The sequence below is a fragment of the Osmerus eperlanus genome, chromosome 3 (assembly GCF_963692335.1).
Source record: "Osmerus eperlanus chromosome 3, fOsmEpe2.1, whole genome shotgun sequence".
In the NCBI taxonomy this organism is placed as follows: Eukaryota; Metazoa; Chordata; class Actinopteri; order Osmeriformes; family Osmeridae; genus Osmerus; species Osmerus eperlanus.
In genome coordinates, this window is record NC_085020.1 from 10,307,508 (window position 1) to 10,333,698 (window position 26,191).

General features: G+C 44.9%; 1 protein-coding gene across 5 annotated transcripts in view; it reads right to left on the reverse strand.

Annotated features, from left to right (window-relative positions):
• myo16 (myosin XVI) overlaps positions 1-26,191 on the reverse strand; it is a 107,220-nt gene that overhangs the window by 56,468 nt on the left and 24,561 nt on the right. For all 5 annotated transcript variants that reach the window (XM_062457152.1, XM_062457151.1, XM_062457150.1 and 2 more), the window contains exons 3-13: positions 26,024-26,094; positions 25,452-25,595; positions 18,835-18,943; positions 16,180-16,304; positions 15,829-15,954; positions 12,849-12,924; positions 10,926-11,079; positions 10,516-10,666; positions 10,217-10,327; positions 1,437-1,502; positions 265-392 (exon numbers count right to left, since the gene is read on the reverse strand). In XM_062457152.1, the coding sequence (XP_062313136.1) occupies positions 265-392; positions 1,437-1,502; positions 10,217-10,327; positions 10,516-10,666; positions 10,926-11,079; positions 12,849-12,924; positions 15,829-15,954; positions 16,180-16,304; positions 18,835-18,943; positions 25,452-25,595; positions 26,024-26,094 (1,261 nt within the window). The remainder of the gene's footprint in view (positions 1-264; positions 393-1,436; positions 1,503-10,216; positions 10,328-10,515; positions 10,667-10,925; positions 11,080-12,848; positions 12,925-15,828; positions 15,955-16,179; positions 16,305-18,834; positions 18,944-25,451; positions 25,596-26,023; positions 26,095-26,191) is intronic.

Below are 26,191 nucleotides of genomic sequence, written 5' to 3' on the forward strand. Positions count from 1 at the left end.
CTCAGCATGAAAGTCGGAGGAGAGCCGGAACGGGATTTAATTGCAATCAGACATCTTCCTGTGCACACACACATGCACACGCACGGCCCCCTGTTCAGCCTGGGACAAACAGTCAGCTTCAACCTTTCCTAGATGACCCATCTCGTGAGCGTTTAACAGGTTGGAACTCAGGCCTATGAATCCCTCTGGAAGTGTTTAACTGGCCCGCAGTGGCAAATCTGGGTGGATTTCCTTTATGGCGAAGCACGTGTGTGAGTGTGGTACCTGAGGAGGAAGCACTGCGGACGTCTCTCCTGCAGCATCATGTGGTAGGCCCTCTCAGAGGAGGAGAAGATGTGTGGGGGGAGAGAAGAGCAGAGGCGGCCTGTCGAGCTCAGGTACAACTGACTCACCTAGAGAGTAGAGGAGAGAGAGAGAGAGAGAGAGAGAGAGAGAGAGAGAGAGAGAGAGAGAGAGAGAGAGAGAGAGAGAGAGAGAGAGAGAGAAAGAGAGAGAGACAGATACAGAGAGAGAGACAGATACAGAGAGAGAGACAGATACAGAGAGATAGACAGATACAGAGAAACAAAGTAGGTTACAGGTGAGTTCCACAGAAAGAGTTCGATTCTTACATAACATACACTCTCTCTGAAACATACTATGTACAGTACTGCAGAGCCTCCAGAGTGCATCTTTACAGTCAGAGAAGGGGAAGGTAAAGGTCAATAAAGGACGGACCAATGGAAAAAAAAGACACTAATATACACTTGCCAGCTTGCAACTTGGCACTGTTTCAGAACACGCACTGGAGGGTGGAACCTTTACATGAGGTTCATTAACACCTCCCCCATACTTGTGTAGTAGGTACCCTGGATCTGGGCCACATCTCAAATAGAACGGGTCAACCACTCTCTTCATTCAGCCTCGTGGCCCTGACCCTCTACAAGCCTTCTTCACCCATCATATGTCTCAGGGGTCAGGGCTTGGATGGGGAGGTGCGGAGGCGTAAGTGTGTGTGAGTGTGTGCCTGTGGCTGAACTTGATCCACCGCGAGTTTGTCTAGTGCATAATGCAGAGTCAGCCCTGCGCTGTATCACTAACAGGAAGAATCTGCATTATTAATCAAGCGTATCAAGAGTCAAGACCCATTTTAGCCATTCATACTGGACACACACACACACACACCACTTAATACTATGAATAACTCAGAAAGGGAATGAGCAGCACACAAATCTGTTCAGATTAATCCGACAGTTTATATTTACTACGTTTATAGTTTATTTAGTACACCATAGACAGAAAAGTCTAGAGCTAAATACCTTTAACAAAGAATTTAACATTGGCATGTTGTTTAATCTAGCGGTATACAACCCTTAACGTGACAGTGAACCTGGAACTAAAATCATGTCCCCTCCCAGAAGGACACGGCCAGTCAGTAAAGTGTAAACAGAACTCACCAGGGTGGAGTATATAGGAAGCTCCTTGTTGGGATTCACAAGAAGGAGAATGTTGCCAATGTAGGTCTGCAAGAGAAGAACACTTAAATCAATCAGCACTTAGCGAGATCTGAATAATGGAGATGCCTGGGTAGATTCAATTTAATGAGCCGGTCACGTATTGTGGTAGATGATACTGTAGAAAATGACTATATACAGTAGCTTTGGGATTCAGGGGTATGATCTGCTCTCCCAAACAGAGAACCTGGCCCCACAAACACACCTTCTGAGAGGGATGGAGACACACACTAAACCCTTATAGTTCATGCTTGGCCTCTCCTTCTCACTTCTAACAGGCTAAAGCCTGTACCCTGGGAATAAACTGTCTCCATTTGAGTTGTCCCCAAGCTTACAGGCTATTTGTTAAACATTTCACTTTATGAGGTTATTTAACATTAATATGAGTTCCCCTAGCCTGCCTTTGGCCCCCCAGTGGCTAGAAATGTTGATAGGTGTAAAACAAGCCCTGGGTATTCTTCTCCGCCTTTGAGAAAATGAAAGCTCAAATAGTCCGATCTGGAATGTTCTCCTTATGTCATCATAAGGGGAAAGGTTACCTCTCTCTGCTTCGCCCGCCCAGAGAATTTGGCCCGCCAATGAGAAAATGAGCTACAACCGTGCAAGCGCGATATTGGTTTTTCCTCGAGAGAAATAACGGCTCACAAACGACCGAAGCATGGCAGTTAGCCCTGCCTCTCTCTTCCTCATAGCATTTAAAGCTACGGACACCAAAATGGCACATCCTAAGGAAAGCTCATTGTGGGACTGCTCGTAGTGGCTGTAATTCAGCACCAAGGCTGAATTTCGGGAAAGAGACTTCAGATACAGTATCAGGGGACCACAAAGGTGGCCCTGAAGTGCAAAACACACACACTAATATCAGTACATCCCCCAAATGAAAACATCCCCCCAAATACAAATCAACTCCCCTCAAGTAGGATGACTTGCTAACCTCCCCCCAATACAAAGACACGCTCCCCCAAATGGGAAACAACATTACATGAACTCAAAACGACATTACATTAACTCGAAACGGAAAGGGTAGGTAAAACACTTTCGTCGCTGATTGGATGCACAGTAACTTACAGGAAATAAGAAATTGATTGACAGAAGTACGAAATGCAATAATAACAGAGTTATGTGCACCTATCGAAACATGTAGCAAGTACATTTACATTAAGCAGACACTCTTATCCAGAGTGACTTACAGTAAGTACAGGGACATTCCCCCGAGGCAAGTAGGGTGAAGTACCTTGCCCAAGGACACAACGTCATTTTGCACGGCCGGCGATCGGCAACCTTCTGATTAATAGCCCGATTCCCTAACCGCTCAGCCATCTGAGTACTTATGCAAAAGTATAAATTGCGTGTTAAACGTAGAAATCGAATTCGTATTCCACGACACTTCCTCCTCCAACAACCCAGTGCCACCACCTCTCCCCCAAAACAACTGTACACCTAATCAAACCACCTCCCTCTACACTTCATCCCACCGCTTTTGCCAGAGAGACGTTACCGCCGCCCTGATCTTCTCCCTCCCGAGTCCCAATCGGTACCAGCAAAACAACTCTCCCCATTCCCCATGCCCCCTTTGATATCTCATCTGCCTTTTTATTACCTTCCACACCTGAATGAGCTGGCACCCAGCCAAACTGCACCACCAATCCCAATCTCTCCACATCCACCAGTACCATCATCAACTCCACCAGGAGGTCTCCCCTGTCAGCTGAACAGCAGCTGAATCCGAGCATACCACAGCCTGAATTGGCCGAACCTTCTCCACCCACCCTAATTCCACAATCATGGCCACCATCTCTGCAGTATACAATGACATATCACAAATACATATTGGATAGGCTCACGTTGAACAGGGGATAAATGCCCCAGTTCCCACCCTTCCAGTTTCCTTGTCATTTGACCCAACTGGATGAACTTGCACACAGGAGTTGGTGATATATTCCTCCACACCTTGACTTACTTCCCCCTCCCCTGTCCATTCTCTTCTCCCCTCTATGAATCCTGAATCACCTCTACTCTTGCTTCTTCTCTGTAGTTTTTCTTACAGGGTCACATGGTCTTTTTCCATCCAATCAAAAGTAACGAAAATTCAAAAGCATTTTAACAACATATTTGGTAACACTTTATAATAAGTCAACGCTTTTTGGCATTTACAAAGTGTTAACTAATAGTTAGTTAATCCTTTATAAAACATTTTGAAACATTAACAATACATTATTAAATAGTTAATAAGCTTATTATTAAACACTATGTTGATCATTATTAAACACTGTTAAAAATTATGCATTTTATTCATAATACAATTCATAAGGTGTTTGATAACTGCATTATCATACTTTATACACAGCTTGTTAATATAGTTGCAAACCAGTAGTTTAAAAGGTGTTAATGGTACATGAGCTGGTATAGAAAGCATTAGCAAATGGTGAACAAACCATTTACATTACCTTTATAAAGCATGAGTAAATAACTAATAACATATTTACTTATGTCTTTAATTAATGTATGCCAAGTCGAATACAGGATGTACACTATGCTTTGCTGATATCTTAACAACTATTTTATAAAGACTTACTAATGATGCAACTTCTGATTAGTAATGCAAGTTATAAAGCATTTACTAACTGTTAGTTAAGGCTTTTGCGTGACCTAATCTAAAGTGTGAACTATTTATGCCTTATTAAGCATTTATAGAAAGACTATAGGCCTATAGATGTTGTGTTTTTGTTTTTTTAGAAGAAATAGCTGTTAATTTATTTACCTGGGTAATAAAATAGTATTTTATTTCCATTAAGAAGCAATACAGTAGAATTGGTATAAAAGTTGGTTACCCGAAGCTGTATTTTATTTTCCAAAAATGGCTGTAATAAACTTCAAATGTTTAGCTACTCCTCGACAGGTCTGCAAACGCCTTTGAAAGCAGAGATTTGTTAAAACGTTTGTTAACCGAGATCGTAGGTCGAGGTTTACAAACAAATCGTTTTAAATAATTTAGGCGACAAAGCGTTTGCTGACCTGTCGAAGAGTAAACATTTGGTTTCTTATATACTACAACAATACGTGGGAAGATCCCAAATCAAACACGGCGAATCTGGAGCAGACGCCATCTTGTCAGAGCAATCAGCTGCACTTGTACTGGTGACGTCACTACATCTCCAAGGCAACATATCAACAACTCTTTTGAGAACGTCTTCTGAACCAATAAGAACAGCATATTGGTTCAATTGCAACAACAGTACGAGCGTTCTGATTGGCTAATGGGTAGTCATGCCAGCCGCGTATATCTATGCGCGTATTGACCTCATCTGCAGTCTGATACGTATTCTTATTGCCCTCCGCTGATGTCATCTTCAAAATGAGCGAGATCGAGGAGTTTTACTATCCAGATGACAATGAAGACATCAACAGCGACGAGTAAATTCTTAACTTTCTAAAAGAGCAGAAAAGTGTGAACACAGAGAGATAAACGACAAGCGCTAGGCAGATTGCTAGGTTTGGTTGCTCAGATTTCAGATTGGTTGCTAGGTGCTAACACCTGAAACACACCGTGAGAAGACGAGTAGAGCTGAACAAAACTACATGTTTTAAATGAAAAGAGCTAAAAATGCCATATAATAAACAACTTACTAACCTCGACCGTTCAGTCATGCCGGGAAATATCAAACTGAGGTTTTAACGTATCGACCGCTGTCACTCTCGGCTAGTAGAGCTAAGTAGTTAGTAAGACACATGCCTGTCATTACTTCAATAAAATAGTAATTTTGTGTTTCACATTGTGTTGTGTCTGTTTCCTTTTGAGAAACGTATGTTCAGCCTTTGTGAATGTGAGGTTCGGGAATGGACAATAATACCTTAATAAATAACTTATAAATGTTTAATAAGGCAGAGATAGTTCACACTTTAGATTAGGTCACGCAAAAGCCTTAACTAACAGTTAGTAAATGCTTTATAACTTGCATTACTAATCACAAGTTGCATCATTAGTAAGTGTTTATAAAATAGTTGTTACATACCTTTGTGAATGTGAGGTTTGAGAATGGACAAGAATACCTTAATAAATAACACAAAAGCCTTAACTAACAGTTAGTAAATGCTTTTTAACTTGCATTACTAATCACAAGTTGCATCATTAGTAAGTGTTTATAAAATAGTTGTTAAGACATCTGCTAAGTAGTAGTGTACATCATGTATTCGACTTGGCGTACATTAATTAAAGACATAAGTTAATATGTTGTTAGTTATTTACTCATGCTTTGTAAAGGTAATGTAAATGGTTTGTTCACCATTTGCTAATGCTTTCTATACCAGCTCATGTACCATTAACAGATTATAAACTACTGGTTTGCAACTATATTAACAAGCTGTCTATAAAGTATGGTAATGCAGTTATCAAACACCTTATGAATTGTATTATGAATCAAAACCATAATGTTTAACAGTGTTTATTAATGATTAACATAGCATTTAATAATAAGCTTATTAACTATATAATAATGTATTGTTAATGTTTCAAAATGTTTTATAAAGGGTTAACTACCAATTAGTTAACACTTTGTAAATGCCAAAAAGCGTTGACTTATTATAAAGTGTTACCACATATTTTTTTAGTACCAATCTAAAGCAGCCCCATTTAGCACAAAATGTATGTCAAAAAAAGAATACGCTTTCATGAGATAGCTGTTAGCGTTAGTATGCTATCCATAGGCTTGATCTCAAGGTTAATGAGTTGCAATGCTGTGTCCTACAGAGTGGAAGAACACTGTCCTCACAGACACCCTGCAAAAGTCACATTAGTATTTCACCCTGATATGTGAGGTGATTAACAAGGCTTGACTGACTTTGCCGTAGCTGTCGGGTCTGTTTTATTTTTAAGTTTCTTAAAAATGATCAGACACTGCTTTGTAGGTCCCCATTGACTTTAGTGAGGAAACAACAAGCAAAACCATGGATTGAACCAAGGTATGGTTGGGCAGTTTTGTAAATCACACACACATACAATCAAACACACACACACACACACATAAACAACAACACAACATGTCACAAAATATCCAATACCATCTGAGAGTTTAATTGGAGCTATGTATTAAAGGATATAACAACCGATAACCACTAAACAACATCTTCTGGATGGAAAAATGTTTAGTAAAGCAAGTTGTTGAAATTAGTTCTCATTTCAAACTAATTTAATTTGAAATATATTTTTGACTGATTGAACAATGTGTGTTGTATGACATGGGCCCTTTAGTATTTGACGTTTTGTTAGCTAAAACAGCCCATCTCTTTAGCTGTCTGCTTCTGACTCAAATCTGACCATTTGGGAAGGCAGCTCAACATCCACCTCATACAGTATGGCCCTCAGGTCAAACTCAGGTTTGAATGGCTAGTTGCTGGTTAACTAACCAAATTCATGAAACAGTGCTAATTCCATGCCCTTTTCTGTTTAAACTATCAGAAGGTTCCCTCTCAGCTGATGGCTGTGTTACACACCATCTGGTGAAGGGACACAGAGAAAAGGCCAGTAAAAAGAAGTCAAAGAAACATAAACCAAGGACATTGAAACATGTCTTTAGATGGTGGAGAAAGAGCCTGGATAAGACACCCCCCACAGTAAGGACAGAGACTACAGTTGAGCAAAAAAAACTACTAAATCATATCCTATTACTGGTTATAGTTTATACCTATTTGATTTCTATAATGCTTCTAAACCTCCTCTACTGTACTCTTCCTCCTCAGGTCATGGAGGAGGAAGAGGAGCTGCTGCTCCCTCTGTCTGGACCTCTGGTCCTGTACATGCATGTGTGGTGTCCTGTAAGTCTGTCTTGGGGTTAAGGGTTTGAGAGGGCGCATCAACGTATCACTAAGAACATGGGCTCATAACAATTGCAGGAAATAATTTGAAAACACTGACAATGTCTACTCTGTACAAATAAATATTTTACATAGAAGTCCTAACATTCTCTAATTTTCCTCTCTGCCATGAAGGCTCCTTCATCCAGGCCTGTTATCCAGCTGACTCATGCTGGGAAGCTGCTACTGAGTGGTATGAACATCTCTGGACTCTCTGGTAACTATTTCACTCTACCTCCCATGTTCTTCATCCACTATCTACAGTTTGGATAAGAAAAACACTTGCTGAAACCTACTAGTCACTTCAATGAAGATGATGTTCTTGATTTTTGTCTCCATATTTTCCCTGACAGACTTTCTTCATGGCCCCTGTATGGTCAAAACAGCATCCCAAAGTCTACCTTACCCTAGCTGGGAAAATGACATTGAAGGACCCAGCCCTTTCCAGAGGACAGGTAACCTTGTATCATCAGTAAACTGAATGGAAACCCCACACTGTTTGCATCTGTACTTCTTTGTCTGCAATGGGAAGTACAATGAAAGACAAAAACAACTTTTCAGAGTAAACAGTTTGGACATGTTAAATTCCAGAAAGTCAGGGTGAATGTTTGGTTCTTGTTGTGCAGCCTTTCTTGCCACCTAAGCTTGATGCAGAGAAGGAGGAGTCCCTGAGTGAGGAGGAACCTGAAAGGTTCCCCAGGGAGGAAGTCTTTGAGGAGGACCTACCCCTGGTGGATCTGTGGAATGCTTCAGATTTTAATTGTACCAGGCGCTCTGCTGGACGACTGCAGGTAACTCAGACATCTCTATATTGTGGACTTTTCTGATTATGCATCAAACACCACATACACACACACACACTCACCCTACAGGAGTGGTGGTGTGGAAACACACATGTAATGAGTCGGCCCTGTCTGCAAGTTACAAGCTCTAATGTCAACCTGGGAACAAACAATGTCCTCTAGGTCTATTGGTATGTTCGGCTTAGCAATTAGGAGGCTGAAGTTCAATCCCCAACATATTGCATTCATACCAAGGGATTTTCTCTTTACAGACCCTGGAGGAGGTCTGCCAGCTAATCTGCATCGTAATGGACAACCGGACCCAGCTGTGGTGGAAGAAACATCTCCACATTGACCTCCTGAACCCAGAGGTGAGAGAATACTGAGGACAGAACAGGCCAATCACCAGAGGTCTGGTTGATCGCATTGTTCCTGGATGAAACTGAATGTATTCCTGTGTATCTTTCTCAGGGCTCGGTAACTGTTTCCACTATTAAACTGGAGGTCACAGGTGTGCAGGTCAGTCAAGCACCTAATGTCAAGTCATGGATGGACGCCATTTTTGATTTTGAGGACCATTTATATGGCTGTACTCAGAATCTGTCTGGAGAAGTCTTAGGGAACCTGGAGATGCAGGTGGAGTACCTTTTGTCCTCTTTCCTCAGACTCTACAACCTCCAGAGCTAACCAGAGCGACAGGCGACTACTATAGGACCAACACCATCGATAGTAGTCTGCATGAATAAAACAAGTTATCCAGCACATGTGGTCAATGCCATCTTGTGGATACTAGTTATCAAAGATTATCAGAACTCAGATCACAGAAACAAAAAAAATGTAGTGTCCTTTTGTTAGGAAGTACTAAATGGTATTTAACATGTAAGTATCAGTAGTTGCCATTTTATTGTTTTTATATGATTTTGGCAGACACGGTATGTTTTGGAAATCTCCTGTCAAAGCATCCCTTTTTTACTGTTAATCTTCTGCTCCTCTTCTCCATCTCTGAGTTTGACCGTGTGTGAATCTCTCTTATCAGAGCATAAGGCTAGAGACCTCTCATCAAAGCCCCTCTCTGACCACCCTGCTGAGGAGCATATGGCCCATTCAATGGTTTGGTCCTTCTGCTCCTCCACACATCCTCCTCCCTTGTTTTTTTTCCTTCTCTCCCCTTCTGTCTTTCATTGGCCTCCTCCACCCAACCTATCCTCCTCCACCATCTCTCTCTCCTTCTCTACTTCTCTATGTCCATTGTGCCTGTACATCTCAACCCCCTGGTGATTCCCCCCCATCCATTTCTTGTGCAAGCCCGTTCTCTTTTATAACTGCTCATCTTCTGGTGTTTATCCTTGCTCCTCATCTAAGTGATTCCTTTGCTTCTATGCCCTCCATCCACCTCTCTCTCTCGTCTGTGTCAGCCAATCCACTGACGAATGAGAAATCCAGGCAGTTACCCATTGATCAGTGCCTCGTCCAAACCCTGTTCCCTCATGGTGAGACAGGACATGGACAATGACTTTATAGACCGACCACAAAACACAGCAGTTTGATAAATAATGGAGCCATGGATTTCCTGTCCTTGACTGAAAAGGCACTGGTTTTCTAAAATGAGACACCAATAGGAACATGTGCAAGTGTGTGTGTCTGCACAGTGTGTATTTGTACATTTGACTCTGTGTGTATGTGTCTAAGGTTTAGTACACAGTGCCATTCAGCATGTATCTGACCAGGCCCCAGTCCAGCAGCGTCTGGCTCTAGTCCATGTCCAGCAGTCAGACAACCTTCTGGGCCACTGGGCCAGCCTCCCAGGGCTCTAGTCAGTCAGCCCTGGCCAGAGAACCAACACCAGCCCCGGGCCCGGAACAGAGAACTGACTCGGGAGGACAGACTGACACAAGAATAAGGTTCCTCTAGTATACTAGAACCAATAGTGCACAGGCTAATACTGGGAAATTGTGTTTGGAGAATTGAGAGAGGGGTCATGAATTAGGAGGTTACAGACACCAACTTTCTGTGTATGTATTTCTGGGAGGTAGCTACATACAGAGATCTGGTTGTTGCTTCGTTGTGTGTGTATTTCTATGAGGTACATACGTAAATCTGGTTGTTGGCAAAACGTTTCTGCATTTCGTAGAGCAGACTGCTGTCTGTTAGCTCGTTGAGTGACGCTAGGTCATCGTTTGGTGCCGGCGGCATCAGCTTCACCTGAAGCAGGACAGCACATCACAACACCTCAGTACACACAAGCACACACATACACACCTTACACAGGTACTCAGGAGTGAGAGAGAAAGAGTCAGAACCTATAGAGTATTATTGAACAGGAATTGAAATGTAAGTGATTTATTTTGAATGTGTTACTACTCAGTAATATGAATCGTATAGTCACTTACTTGCTCCAGTTTTCCGGAACCAGTGCTGTAGGGACCGTCAAGACCGTTGTCCTGGGAGGGCTGTCTGCTCAGAGCGCCGCCCACCTCCCTAAACATGGTGAACTTTTCCAATAGGCTGTCACGCTTGGCCAGGGGTAGGGCCAGGGGGGTCCTGGGGGGAGGAGTTATTTTTCATAATTGTAAATATTGATGAAGCTACATGAAGTAGTACTATCATAACTGCCTTTCATGAAGTCGATTTACAGTAGATGTTAGAAAAGTATATAATTGTATCATAACTAGTCATGTAAATCTATCATAAATTGTATAATTAGCACATCACATTTTAGTATTAGAATTCCATGCTCTGGTGTGAGTTTGAGAGCATAAAATACAGTAACTGGACAGTCCAACACCATCGACAGACTCACAGGTTTTTGACTGGTGTGGTGACATCATGAGCCCCTCCATCATAGTAGCGTTGGTCTGTGGGGAACAGGGGGGCAGTGGGGTCCTTCTGTCTCTCTACCCAGCATGCCTCGGCCCTCAGCAGCATGTCCGCGATTGGATCTGTCGCTGACATGTCTGGGGATGAAGCGTATGAGGCGAGGTGAGGCACTGACAATGAAGTGACAGGACTTTAAACAGTAGATTACTGTCAGCTCCCCCCCTTATCATCTGTCTGGAAAAGTCTTCTCTGAGACAGAGTGAACCCCTGTAAAGCTGCATTCAAGGGCTTATTGAAACATTTATATTAAAGCATGCTTTTTTTTGTTGCCATTCCAATACCTAAATAATGATCATATTTATTTTAGATACATATAGAGTAATATAAGATATTTAATTTGAATGTGTTATTAACGCTAGCCAGACAGCTACTCTTGGTTGGGCTGGTGAGGAGGGGGTGACAGTGTGTGTAAGCTTTCTTAGCTTCCTTAGGAGATTTCTTTTTAGCTTTCTTTCACAGGGTTGCGGGGACAAACACTGACCCACAACATATACGAAGCTAACATTGCAAGGCTGTTACGTCGTAACTAAATCACTGACATTGACATTGACACCGTTGCGTATTTTTATAGACCTTTCTGCCGAGGATGTGTATAGCAAGATATGCTTGTTCGTACACAGGGGAAACCTTTTTTGAAACATCTAAAAACATGCAACAGTGTGAAACAGCTTACAGTACATCCCTTAGCAGTCTCAGGTACAGTTCATGGTTTGAACTTGTCAATGGGGAGTAGAGGAGGGGCGTTCATTCCCTATACTACTCAGACACACTGACATCCTCCTGAACTCAACGCCTTCTCTCTGACACCTCCCTCCACTGTCCCTTTTGATCTCCATCATCTCATCTTCCCCTCTCTCTCTCTCTCTCTCTCTCTCTCTCTCTCTCTCTCTCTCTCTCTCTCTCTCTCTCTCTCTCTCTCTCTCTCTCTCTCTCTCTCTCTCTCTCTCTCTCTCTCTCTCTCTCTCTCTCTCTCTCTCTCTCTCTCTCTCTCTCTCTCTATCTCTCTCACACTCACTCTCTCTCTCACTGTTTCAGCCTGTATATCCTCGGGACCTGTAAGTGAAAAGAAGGGGATTCTCCTTGTGTCCCAGGGCTGTCACAACCCTGCCTCAGCCTCAGCCTTCGTGTTAAAGAGAGGTATTGATTAGTGCTCGGCTTCTCAGCCCTGGGAGACGATACTGACTGGAGCAGTGTAATTACCAGGCTGCATTTGGTATTCACCCAACATGCTCACCATTGTACGTGTCAGCAATGTGACTTTCAGAAGGTACACAGAATCTTAGAGGATTACGACTTTAAGGCTACAGTAATGTGCTTGGGTATTTCAGATCTATGTCCGTTTAATGAAACAAATTCCCAAAATAACTGCACAGTAGGCATGGAGTGGTGTGGTAGCAGTGTGGTAGTAATTACATTCGTCAGATTGTGCTCTACTAGTCCCAAATGCTCCCAGTAATGAGAGTCAGATATTCTTGTGTTATGAAATTATATAATGATATGAATCTAATAAGCTTCCGATGATTACCCCAACCACATTCAATCATTCAGATTGTGTGTGTCTGTATTCTTGCATTTGTGCATCAAGATTAAGCAATGAAAATGTCCTCTGTGTTATGGATGAGTTTGTTCCAATGGGGTGAGGGGGCAAAGACTAATTCTAAAAAAATATGAACTTTATTACATTTGTTGTGTGTTTGTCCCAGCAGCCTTGTGTGTGTGATCACTCTTGTACTACCAGTAAACAAAAAGTCTCATCTTGGACAATATAAAGCAATGTATTTGTTTCATTACCGGAAACGTTATCTAAGATAATGTGATCACTAATCTAAGATGTGCCACTGTGTACCTGAGGGCTTTTCCTGGTTGCAGTTCAATAGTGTGGGGTCAGCTCTGTGCTTCAGTAATTGGATCACGATGCTTGTCTGTTTGAAGAGAAAGATGGACAGATGGACACACAAAAACATTTGATATTTAAATCCATTTCTATGAATTGTCTTCAATTTCAACTTCAGTTTCAGGCATTTGGTAAACCCGGATGCTGTTTTGCCTGGTTCTTTTTAGCGAATCCTTGCATCTTGCTGTTATCTCTGCATCACTTTTTCACATCGCAGCTCTCTCTAGTCTCAGACTTCTGTCATAAATGTTGCTGATTACATTTCCGAAATGATTCAAGTTTGTTTACACATGACTGAGTATCATTATGTGCTTGATGTTCTCTTTAGAATCAAGGAATTTCCACGAGGCTACCTCAATGGAGTGGCTGGTGCTAGCTTGATTAGCCTGAGCCATTAGTATGGATTTGTTCCTCTTCCATTGGCTTTTAGATGCATTGTTACTGGCACTTCCCAATGAACTACCTTTATACTTCCAACAGTCATGTTCTTGTTAAGCGCCGCTGAATATGTACGTAGTTGTTGGAACATTGTTTCGAAGGCTCTGCAGTGCAGGAGTCTGTATGTGTGTCCATCACACAACCGGAAGTTTCTCTCATTTTGATCACCTGTCCCCTAATCTCGGGTCATGATGTGAAAATGTTTCTGATTAGGTACAGAGACTGGTGAGCCGGAGTCGACTATTTACATATCTGCTGGCAAAATCTGATCTACTGCACATATACGCTCAGTACACTGCTGAGAGTTAGATGAAATACCTTTGCCAGAGGGGGAGAGGAGGGGAGGGACTGAGAGAGAGTAATGAAAGGGAGAATGGAGTGACTCAGCACATTTTGATCAGTTGGATCTGGGCCAGCTGAGCAGCTGGCAGTCTCTAAGGCTGCAGCCTGTTCACCGTCACACACACACACACACTACCTGATACACTCCCACCCTCTAGCCTGGTTGGCATTATCGCTACAGAGTTGACCCCAGGGCTGGGGTTCATATTAGGACCACAGAAATGTCCAAAAGAGAGGAGACGCAAAGAGAGGCCGGGCTGGGCCGGGTGAGGCAGGGGGGCTGGTGGAGACTGGGGGATGTAAAGAGAAGCAGGTTGGGGAAAGAGAAAGATGGGTGACGATGGACGGAAAGGAAAGCAGTGGAATCTAAGGGGGAGTGAGGTCGGTGGAGGCTGGGGCAGGCTTGGTGTAAGAAGAGAGGCTGCAGAAAAGACAGCAGCCAAGTACAGTTGCTGCAGGTGTATGTGATCGCAAAGACTCACTCTGATGACTGTAAATGGAGCTCAAGTTACAAATGACAAGTTACAAGTTAAGAACTTGGCTAGCAGGCACCCTCATACAGAGAGATATGGGATATTATCTCCATGGTGACAGAAGTCTTGGAGCTCACAGTCAGAGATATATAGTTACAGTACTCTAACCTCAGAAAGGTCACCTGGCATTCACTATTTTCCGTCCTGTCAACCAGCTTGAGTACAAGGGTGTGTGCAGTGCAGCGTACATGCAGTACAGTCAGTTATGACTCACTACAGAACCTTTTACAAGGATTTTTCCGGCTTGTTACATAACACCTGCTCTAGTAGCTGAGTGATACCCGCGTTCTGTCTTGGGGACATAAGTATATAATACATAATATATGCTGTTTGATGTAGTCGTGTGGTTGTTAGTGCGAGGGGGCTTGTGTGTGTGTAAGCGTGTGTGAAAGAAGGCTTTGAGTGAGTGGGGCTCTGTGATTGGGTGAGGTGGACCGTGCCTCGAAGCAGTATGCAAAGTGCCAGCCACTTCAGAGGAGGGGGGGCAGGGGGAGCAGTCAAGAGTGTGGAGGAGAGCCGGAGAGCGACAGAGAGGGAGAGACAGGGTGATGAAGAGTGCGGAGGAGACCTGCTCAGGTGATTTAGCACTGCAGAGGAAATGTGATCGATCCTAAGGCCCTTCCCTCTGCCACAATGCCACTGCAGTTGGAGGAACAAACTTACATCCACCCAATGCCATGCCTGTTCTGATGCTGTGAGTCCTCCAAACCTCTCTTTTCATTCTCTCTTTCTCTCTCTCTCTCTAACTCTCTCTAACTCTCTCTCTCACTCTCTGTCTCTGTCTATCTCACTCTTTGTCTCTCTCTCTGTCTCTCTCTCTGTCTCTCTCTCCCAACACTCCCCTCTCTGCATGGCTGATTTTCTTATCAGAGCCCACTGACATCTCATTTAGGATACCCATCTATCCTGGAGTTGTATCCCCAGTAGGGGGAATACTGACACTGAGGACCAAGCATGTGTTTTCGTAAGTACATTTGTCTCGATGAGGAATGTAGTTGCCATATCAAAGATTTGCTGGCAGAGCAAGTTGCTGAGATAAGTGAAGACAGCAAGAGACATATGGGAGGGAGAGAAGTACATGAACTCAGGTGAGGGGCAGAGGAGAGGAAAGGGGAGTCTTAAAAGCCCCACAGAGCAGGGCCTACCCTGAAGACAGAGAGAACGGAAGCCTTCTAAAGACCAATACATTCCTCTTGTCAGCAGCACGCAAGCCCAGAAATGTAATTACACAAATGTGGCCGCGTCAGCAAGATTTTAACACAACCGTTTCCCCTCTCTTCATATCCCCCCCCACCCTCCACCCCCCAGCCCCACCTCCTTGGCCTCTCCATATCAATCTCCCCCATCTGAGGAGCATGTTTCATTTGACAACGAAACGCAGATGCAGCACTTAGACCAATAGAAAAGAGAGTCTGGGTGGGGCTGTGTTGGTTGCTCCATTAATCGAGATGATCTTTCGCCAATGAGCGAGCTGGTTGACTGAGTTGCAATTATTATTGTAGCAAAGATCTGTGGTCTTCTTCAAAGCTTTTGTTAGGTTACACACAACATACTGACAATGTATTGTAATCTACTGCAACATGTTTGGTACTGCGTATGTTAGTATGATGGTTTGGTACCTGTCCATATTTGGCGGCCAGGTGCAGAGGTGTCCAATAGTTGTTGTCGTAAGGCTGGGGGTCGACCCCATTCTCAAGCAGCACTGAGACGACCTCCTTGTAGCCACTGGCACACGCTATGTGGAGCTGGGAGGAGGAGCGAGAGAGGTATAGAAAGAGACAAAGACAGGTATTAGCAACACAAAATAGGCAAACACATACATTTTCCATGCCACACAGTCAGTCAGTCTCTCTCTCTCTCTCTCTCTCTCTCTCTCTCTCTCTCTCTCTCTCTCTCTCTCTCTCTCTCTCTCTCTCTCTCTCTCTCTCTTGTGCTCTCTCTCTCACTGAGAGGGTGAAGGCGCGTCTCACCAGGGTTACCCCGTCGTGGTTGGGCTGGTTGAGACTGCCCCTGCTGGACACCAGCTGCCTCACGTCTGACAGCATGGTACTGGGCCTCTGGAGACGCATGATGTGCATGGACGACACATCCACACCTTTGGAAACACACACACACTTGTAACTATACAAACACACAAAAAAGTATGGTGTGTGGACAATACAGACAGTGAACCTGCATGACGCGGATCCTTAAAATCTTTCGAAAAAAAGGTATCCGGTTACCACTGGAATATATATTCCAGAATATGTCTTCATCAAGTTGGTTTGTTGGAAGGGTGTGGGCTATCTGAGGGCCTGACACAGACTAAAGGGAACTGGGATGGCCGGGGGGCCAGTCTTTCCCATAATCCCACTCTGGATGAAATCAATGGCATGTCATCCCTAAACACAACAGGAGACATTGTTGAGGTTGCCTTGGCAATCTGCTGTCATTTAAGTAAAAATAAGATGAATACATTATCAATCATAGAGAGTATGAATCGGCCATGGGGATTGATCAAAGATTGATCAAACAAAATCATAGTACTTAACAGATGGAAGACCAGAATTGTGTGTGAGTGCAGTGTACTTACTCCAAAACGACTTGCGGGGGATATAGAAGACGTAGTAAGGTTGCTATGGTTACAAAGAGCCAGTGTGTGTCACGGTGCATTTGGAGGAGGAGGAGGATATGGAGGGATGTGGGCATGCACATATCGGTTCGAGGGAGAAGGTCCGCAACAGGAAGCTGTGTAAGTGTTTCTGCGTGTGCATGTGCATGGGTAACGGGTGGATGAGTGAAGAAGACTCTCACCCTCGCTCTGTCCTTCCTTTTCCATTCCCTCCCTCTGTCCTTTTGTCATTTTCCTCTACCCATTCTCTCCCTCTGTCTCTCTGTAACATATCTCTCCATGTCTTCTGTCTCTGTTGACCTTCTCTCCGCTTGAGAGGAACTCTACTGTGCTATCAGTCTGCCTGGGGCTGGACCTCACCTTCACACACACACACACACGCACACAAACACACACACCCACACACAGCACGCCTCTCAGAGGGAGTGATGGCTGATGCTCTTTGGTAAACTAAAAGTGGGTCAGGATAGAAATGGTGAAGACAGAGAGAACAGAGGAGCCTTTGAACTTCACTTCCAGACCTTTAATAATGACAAGCTCATCGAAGACCACGAAAGCAACTGTCATTTTTCCTTCGATGGATCTAAGTAATCAGCTCCAGATAAATGACTATCTTTCTGTGACAGCTTTTTCAGGAGTTTAAGATGAAACGACCGGATATTACGACGGCCTGCATGTTTTGAGCGTTGTAAGTTCTGTTCTGTTTATTTTATGTGTTGCACATATGAGGGTTTGCAGTCGAGTGGCCTGTTCCTCCTGATTGGAAGTCTGTACTCTGGCAGAAGGGATGGAGGGCCATGCTAAGGGAGACAGGGAGGAGGGGATAAAAGGAGGGAGGGATGAATAGAGACAGGGAGGGAGAGATGGAGGCAAGGTTTCAGGGGACCACCATACTATAATGATGAATTACCCAAGCTTGATGCAGCCCCCTAGTATGAGGGGGCGTGGATGGAGATGGAGGGGTGGGGGAGGGGAGGGTGTATCTTCCATCATCCCTCGCTCTTCCACCCTCACCCTCCTTCACTGTCTGTGGTGACGTATTGATGTAGAAACTAAGTGGCTCTTACTCTGAGGTAGATGGATGGCTCAGCACAACCGAGGGCTATATCTGGTGTTAGCATGTTAGCACCTCCACTAGGGCTGGGGGTGGATGTGGGGCCTGGGATGTGTCACGCTCCCCATTCCCTCCTAGTCCATGCCGGGCTCTCCCCTGCCTGTCTTGTGTGGGTCCAGGCTCTAGCTTTCCAGACCGTGTTTTCAAGACCAACCCGTTCAACCTACACACCTTCGGTTCATTACCTAACTACCTCAACAGTATTTCAACCCTGGTTTTACATCCGCTCACCACCAAATCGTTTGCTACGGTTACCAGTCAGGTTTATTTTCGGCCTCTTAGACTTGTATATTTAAGTCTCGGATTGATGAAGTACCAACCTCCTTTTGATGTAATGATCCTCAGATTCCCATCTCCTCGCCTGCCTGCCTGGTTGTCCTGCTTGTCTGGTTGTTCTGCCTGGTTGTCCTGCCTGCCCTTCCTGTCCTGTCTTCCATGCCTGCCTGCTCCCTCAGTCCGCTCTTTAAATACCCGCTCAACCTCGAACTGCTTGTCTTGGCTTTTGTTTCGCGCTTGGGTCCACCGGTCAGCCATAACAGGATGGAGCAGGGACTAGGGGGGTTCATGTACCAAAAACCAGCTATCTTTTCACCATTTGTGGCACCATTGTTCTGTATAAGATATGTCAGTCCATCCCCTCATTCTGTGTAATTGTGTACATCTACATGACTTATAAATCTTTAATGAACCACATTTAACTATTATCCTAAATAGTTGATCCATACGAATACATGCAGATTCATTGATTTGGCTTCTTTTGAGTGAGTATGAACGTGAACGTTTTGAGTGATTTTTGATGGGAGAGTCTACGTTTGTGTACTGCATGGGTTTGCATTTTTTGGTGTGTTCAGTATGTGCCTGTGGACGTGCAAGTATGTGTGTGAGCGCGTGCTTCCATACCGTTCTCCTCCAGGTATCTGCGGAGGATGTAACTGGTCTCGGTTCCCTCGCTGGCGTAGTCCAGAGGAATGTTCCCGTTCACGTCCTGAAGGAGAACGTTCACCCCCGTCTTCACAACGTCACAGAACCCGTGGGAAGCCAGGCAGGAACGCAGAGAAAGGGAAGAAGACAGAGACTGACTGAGTGGCCGCTTTGCTCATTCATCAGAGAAGATGGATGATAAAGTAGAGGAGATTATCAGGCCTTCCCAGCAGACAGACATTAACACAGTATAGAGTGAATTAAAGAACTCATTAGCTCGGGGTCTGTGGGGAGGGGGGTTAAAGGAAGGAGGCTAAGAGTGTGTGTATATTGTGTATATGTGTGTGCAGGTGTGTGTGTGGATGGCATGTGTTTAGAAGACATGATTAATGGGTGTTTGGTCTCCGGGTAGTTCAGCCTTCTGTTATGGTGTGAGATAATATCCCCCCCCCCCCCCGCCAACCTCGTTTCTCCTTCTCTCCCTCCCTCTCTCTTCCCAGTCACACCAGGACATTGCTCTCAGGTCACCATTGTCAGTCTTCATCCATAAATCTGTGCCGTCGCCCCGAACAATAAAGAGCAGTGTGCTGGCAGGTTTGCCAGGCCTGATAACACTGACAGAGGCACTCAACAACCACGCCCCCCACGGAATATTTCCAGCTAATAGAATGCAAATGACCCTGTTACGTCGACAGAGAAAGATATATGGGCTGGTCCTCAGGCAGCTGGATGAAATGATGGTGGGAGTGGGGTGGAGCGAGAGAGAGAGAGAGAGAGAGAGAGAGAGAGAGAGAGAGAGAGAGAGAGAGAGAGAGAGAGAGAGAGAGAGAGAGAGAGAAAAGAGAGAGAGAGATGGTGAGAAGTAGAAAGACAAAGCTGGATACATTTACATTTAGTAGACACTCTTATCCAGAGTGACTTACAGTAAGTACAGGGACATTCCCCCCGAGGCAAGTAGGGTGAAGTTTCTACTCAGGTATCCTACTCAGACTCAAGGGAGTCCGGTTAGGGAGTCGGGCTAGTAATCTGAAGGTTACCGGTTCGATTACAGGTAAGGTTACTGGTTCCTGTAACCTTCAGATTTCTAGCCCGACTCCCTAACCGCTCAGCCACCTGACTCCCTTGAGTGGGATAGTGAGTAGGATACCTGAGTAGAAACGGTTGCACTAAAGCCCACCCACTCCAACCCTCAGCTAAACATCAGCACGACATCCAAAGTATCTCAAATCCTCGTTAAAACCTTGAACATTGGTTTCGAACCAATCACAGCCAATAAGTCAACGACAAGTCGTTTAGAAACGTGGGAGCAAAATATATGGGACTAATACTCACACTGTACCAATCAGTGAAGATGGTTAAATGTTCAGGTGTACATGATTAGGCTTTCTATGAGCCCCAATTCTCTCCCAGACACAGGGACATGAGTGTTTGTGTGTGTGTGGTGGGAGTCGTAATCAGTCATTAACAATGTTACGTGGGGGTTAATTAAGTCTTTCATTAGCATGAATCAGCTGCTTCTCTCAGACTTTTCCTGAGCTACAGGGTTTTATAAAGAGAGAAAGAGGAATGGAAGAGATATGGAGAGGCAGAGAGAAAAAAACAGAGATGTGCACACAAACAGAGACTGTCAGCTCCTGTCTCCTTTCATGCCTTCTCTCCTCTAACCCTAATCTGTCCATCACCCCAGTCCTCCACCAGCTCTGGTGCCCGGGACGGATATGGACCCAGACTGAGGTAGCTGGGATGATGTACCCAGAACTAGATGTGTGTGTCACTGTGTGTGTACAGGCTGGGATAATAAAGGTCATGTCTGTCATTCAAGTTCCAGTAAAAGACCAGCTGATACACCCTCCCTCTGGCTTTGGAGTAGTAGAGAATACACACACGTACACACAATTATGAGATGACTAGCTTGTAGAGCATTGTTAGATATAAACCTACCGAGTCATATGCGTTGTTTATTTCTTACTGCATGATTGTATCATCCAATGGTCTGCACCTCTCTGTACTGGATCATCAACCATCTCTGGAGGAGGTTTCCCTCACTGAATTTCTTAATTGTTTTCTGGGAGTTTTTTCTTTTCTTCTTTGAGGGTTTGAGGTTGGTTAAGTTGCAGTTTTATGGGCGTATGTGAAGCCCTCTGTGACATTGCTTGTAGAATGGGCTATTCATAAAAAATTATATTACATTTCATAACAATGTCTATATAAAATTACAGAATTTAATATATTTCACGTATTAAAACCATGATGTATTGGGACTGTCCTGGAAAAAGGGTCTAGGGAGAGTCATCTGGTCGTCTGCTGAAACACACACACGCGCGTGTAAACCAGCATCCATTGGCCCACAGCCAGACGTGCAGCGAGGGCTTAACAAGACAACCCCTGACCTTAGACACGCTCGGCTTTCACTGCAAACCAGCGTTATGATGGATCAGCACTTCTCGCACCGGCGACAGCCGACCTTTAACGGCCTCCTGACCGTGTTTCATTACAGACGTTACCGCAGACACCACTGCTGGATCAATAACAACAACAAGCAGAAGGTCCCCTGGGATGGGGGGGGGGGGTTAGGGGGCATGGTGGCCGCCAGTCAGTTAGGCCCCTGGAACAGCTGCATTCAGAGAGGACACACATCCCCAAATCTAGATGGATTACTTTATAATAGAGAACAGTTGCTGTGAGGTGTGTGTGTGTGTGAGAGAGAGCGAGAGAGAGAGTGAGAGAGAGAGAGCTACTGGCCTGTGCTGAGCCTTTACATGCCCTTATCGATAACTTTGGATGAAGCCTGTACTGAGCTCACAACAGTAAGACAGTCCTGACTAGAGAATAAGCTTTAGTTTCAGTCACAAACAAAGTACACTCCCATAGGTTATTAGCATCAAGCGTGCAGTTACTAGATAAGCAAGTAATGATAATAATTGGATATAGTTATCGGCAATTAAATGTAGATGTCTCTCCCTCCCTCACACACACACCCACACACAGACACATACATACATATATTCCTTCACTTTTCCACAGCAACCCGGTTTTCAGAGTTAGCCAGAATTAGTTACAAGGAGTTGGGCCCAGGGCTAGCTGGTAACCAATCGGCTCCAAGAACCCTCCAGCTGAGCGGTACATACATTCCTGCTGAGCCAGAAGTGGGTCAGGCCTCATCTGTGGTCTCTGTGGGGTCTGTACAGTAAGACGATGAGTGAACCCAATCTCAGACTGCGTGACACGAAAACCCTTTCTGTGTTAATCAGTGTTTAAACCGCCGGCTTGGGGGATGAGGACCGAGCAGGAGAGAGTGGGAGTCAGTGGAGCCTCCTCGGAGTCTGCAGTCACGACGAGTTCAGCGTCGAGAGTTCACATCAAACTTTCCGGATTCACATGACAAGAGTGTTCAAAAGTTCAAAACGGCGAAATGGGATCTCCAGACAGCAGGACAGACAAACAGGCAGACAGACAGACAGACTCTTCACATTTGTCTCGCACACGATTTTATTCTTGTGACAAAGTAGCTTCAGAGGGTGAGAGCACCGTCAGAGAGATGCCGAGAGAGAAGAGAGCGCAGCGAGGAGAGAGAGGACAAAAAGGAGAGAGGGGAGACCAAAGGAGAAAGAGAGAGAGTGAAGAGAGTGAAGAGAAACAGGAAAGACTGAGGTGAAAGAAGAGAGAGAAGAGTGGAGCGTACGTCCTGAGAGACATGTTGGAACAGAATTAGGACAACGCTGTAATTAGCTCTAATCAGTGATCCCATCACTGCCTAGCAAGGGTTCGTTAGCCAAGCCAATAATGAGGCATAATTGTCATGCCGGAAAGATATAATAACCAACCAATGAAACTGTGTCAGGATTCTACACAGGAAGATAGCACCAGCAGAATCACCAGTGGAGACTCAGTTTTAAGTCTGTGGTTATGGATGGTTCTTCAGGTTCTTAAAGTGATGACTGGAGAATAGGGCTAGAGGAGGGGTTGGAGCTGGGGCAGGGGCAGGGGCTAGGGCTAGGGCTGGGATTGGGGCTGAGGTTGTGGCTGGGGCTTGGAATGGGAATGGTTGTGAGAAGGAGGCTCACTTCTACAGCAGCTGTTTGCAGAGAGGAGATAATAGCATTAGCCTTGCAGCCAGGCACTGGAAAATGGAGATCCAAGGACAATGAAACAACTCTGTCATCACTAAACACACACATACACACACTCAGTAATATACTGTATCTGTCAGCTAAAATAGGTTGACTGTCCTCCATGTTAAAGTAATTTGGATGACAGGAGATGGAGAGATTGCAGTGGAGTGATGAGATGGAAAAGATGGAATGAGCATACTGTCACTCATAACAACCCATACCATGTCAATCAAATATAAGAAAGTCATTCTAGGTTGTACGATTCCTTCTGTTGAACCGAGCATATAAACAAAGTCAATATGTAGAGATTTCCTCCTTCTCACCCTGTGTGTGTGTGTGTGTGTGTGTACAGTATGTGTGTGTGTCCACTGTGACTTGGCATTGGCAGGCACCATGGCGGAGATGTGTGTCAGAAAAGAAGAAAGGAGAGAGTGAAGAGGAAGTAGAGATTGTCGGAAATGCAGTCACAGAAGAAGCTATTAATACTCACTGCCATTGCCTAAGCTCCTCTTTCAGACCCCCCCCTCCACCCCCCTCCCCCGCTGATAGCTGTGCCTTTTGTTTTCCCTACCCCCAAAAAAGATTCCAGCAGCAATACTCGCACATGCATTCACACACAAACACGCACAACAGTTTTCCTCCATGCAAATGGAACCACTTTGGGGAATTTAATTTGTTCCGTCATTGAGGTACTCAAAACTAGCCCAAACTTAAACGCACACACGCATACACACACAAACCAAAACACCAATGAATACATTTGAAGTTGTCATGCAGCTGTTGGAGTGTTTGCAATCCTCACGCCATTACAGTTCCAAACGTATTTCTTTATCCACATCACCTCTTCCTCTCTCTATTTCTCCATCCCTCCTCTGGCAGTTGTGCTGGAGCGCTTGTGACTAAATGTGACCTCATTAGCTCGAAACTGGGTCTGCCTTAAGAGTGAATGGAAGACATTTACTCAATGTCTACAAGAGAGAAAGAAGAACATGTTATACATTTTTTACTCTTTATTACTCTTTCTCTCTCTCTACTACTCTTTTTCCCCTTTCTTTACTATTCTCTTTCCATCGCTCTCTCTCTCTGCTTTCTCACTCCTACTATCTCTGTACTACTTTTTCTCCACAGATCTCTCTCTACAACTACTCTCTATCTCTACTACTCTCTTTTACATATCACATTTGTTTTATTTTCTTCATTTAGCAGACACCTTTATCCAAAATTCAAATGCACAGAAAATTAGGATCAAAAGTTCTAACAGTATTTCAGTGATTAGAGTCAAGCAACAGTCTGTATTTTGCATACTGAATTCACAGAAAAACATCTCAACTGCAATATCGTATCGTAGAGTGCAACCAAAATAGCATAAGATCTTACAAAATGTCTTAGGTGCAGTCTGTTTGCGATTTTGAGATGTTTTTTTGGGAGATTCAAAAAGTAATGTACAACTAAACGCAGCTTTGAGTGCTTACTCTCCCTACTACTCATCTTCTCCCTCTCTTTCTCCACATCTCTCCCTCTCTTTCTCCACATCTCTCCCTCTCTTTCTCCACATCTCTCCCTCTCTTTCTCCACATCTCTCCCTCTCTTTCTCCACATCTTCTCCCTCTCTTTCTCCACATCTCTCCCTCTCTTTCTTCACATCTCTCCCTCTCTTTCTCCACATCTCTCCCTCTCTTTCTCCACATCTCTCCCTCTCTTTCTCCACATCTCTCCCTCTCTTTCTCCACATCTCTCCCTCTCTTTCTCCACTTCTCTCCCTCTCTTTCTCCACTTCTCTCCCTGCAGTGTGGCATACCATGTCTAATATCAATTGTACTCCTGGCAGAAATAGCGTCTGGCATATCTGTTTGACACGCACAGCCCCACACACTACTGTCCTCCATGGAATTCTGCTCTGGGGAAATATTATAGCCACCCCCACCACTCACTCACTCACTCACACTCTCTCTTCCCAGCTCTCTTTTTTTCCGTCCCCTCCTCCCCCCCCCCCCCACACACACACTCTCTGTCTCTCCCTGGCAGCACTTCAATCACCACCTCCTCCCAGCTGGATGACAACCCCACCGAGGTGGTCTGCAATCACACTGGACCTAATCAGGAGAACCGACCCCAGAACTCAACCCAGCCCCCGTGGAGCTAATCATCTGAACCAGATCAGGCCTGGGCCCAGCCCAGACCAAGCCCAGCCTGCATCCCTAGTGTCTGGGCTGGTCCCAGCCTCTCCTCCCCTCCATCTGGCGTGGCTCCTACCCCGGGTCTAATCAGCAGAACCACAGACCGGGCCCAGAGCCCCTCTGACAGAACCACCACAGGACAGGCCCAGTCTCCACAGGGCCTCATGCCTTTGAAGCTTCATGTCCCTATTTTTACCATCAAGATGGCTGGGAGTGGGTTATAGTGTGTGTGTGTGTATGTAAATATATGTGCGTGTGAGCAGACGTGCGTGTGTGCGCGTGCGTGCGTTGAGTGTGTGTATCTCACCAGCAGCAGCAGCACGGCCATGTCGGCGTGGTCACACACACACGCCACGTGCAGAGCCGTCCACTGGTCCTCGTCCTGCAGGTTGACGTTCAGCCCCCGCTCCACCAGCAGCTCGGCCGCAAAAACGTTGTCATGGCGAGCACACTATGGTATGGGGAATACAAATCGGTGCTTCATTCGTGTTGAAATGACCATTGAATTGGTCGGCCCGTTCAATTTGTCCATGTTCGAGTTGAGGTTCATCAAGCTGGTTTATTGGATGCGTGCATGAGTGTTTGAAACTGAGTGTCGAAGACATTTATGTAGGCATGCAATATTTTGCTGGGCTTCAAACTATTATGCTGTGTGATGCTTGAGGAAGCCTGCTGATAGCAGCAGTTGTAACAACAACGGCAGACAATATGCACTGTGTGTACAATGGAAGTGAATGAATGAGGCTTGATCGGTGTCAGTGCATTTGTGTGTGTTGGAGTGTGTGCGTTTGTGTGGGTGTCTATTTGTGTTATTGTTTGTGCTCAACTGTGTGTGAGTGCGTGTGTGTGTGTGTGTGAGGGAGAGAGGGTGTGCCTCACCAGGTGAAGGAGGGACCCTCCTGAGGAGGCAGGTGTGTTGGGATCCACTCCCTCCTTTAAGAGATGCAGCACTACGGAACACAGAGCGAGAGAATTATACACACACACACACAGTGTAAACGCACACACGGTTAGCCTCTGCTTCCTGCTGTACATCTACTGAGCCCC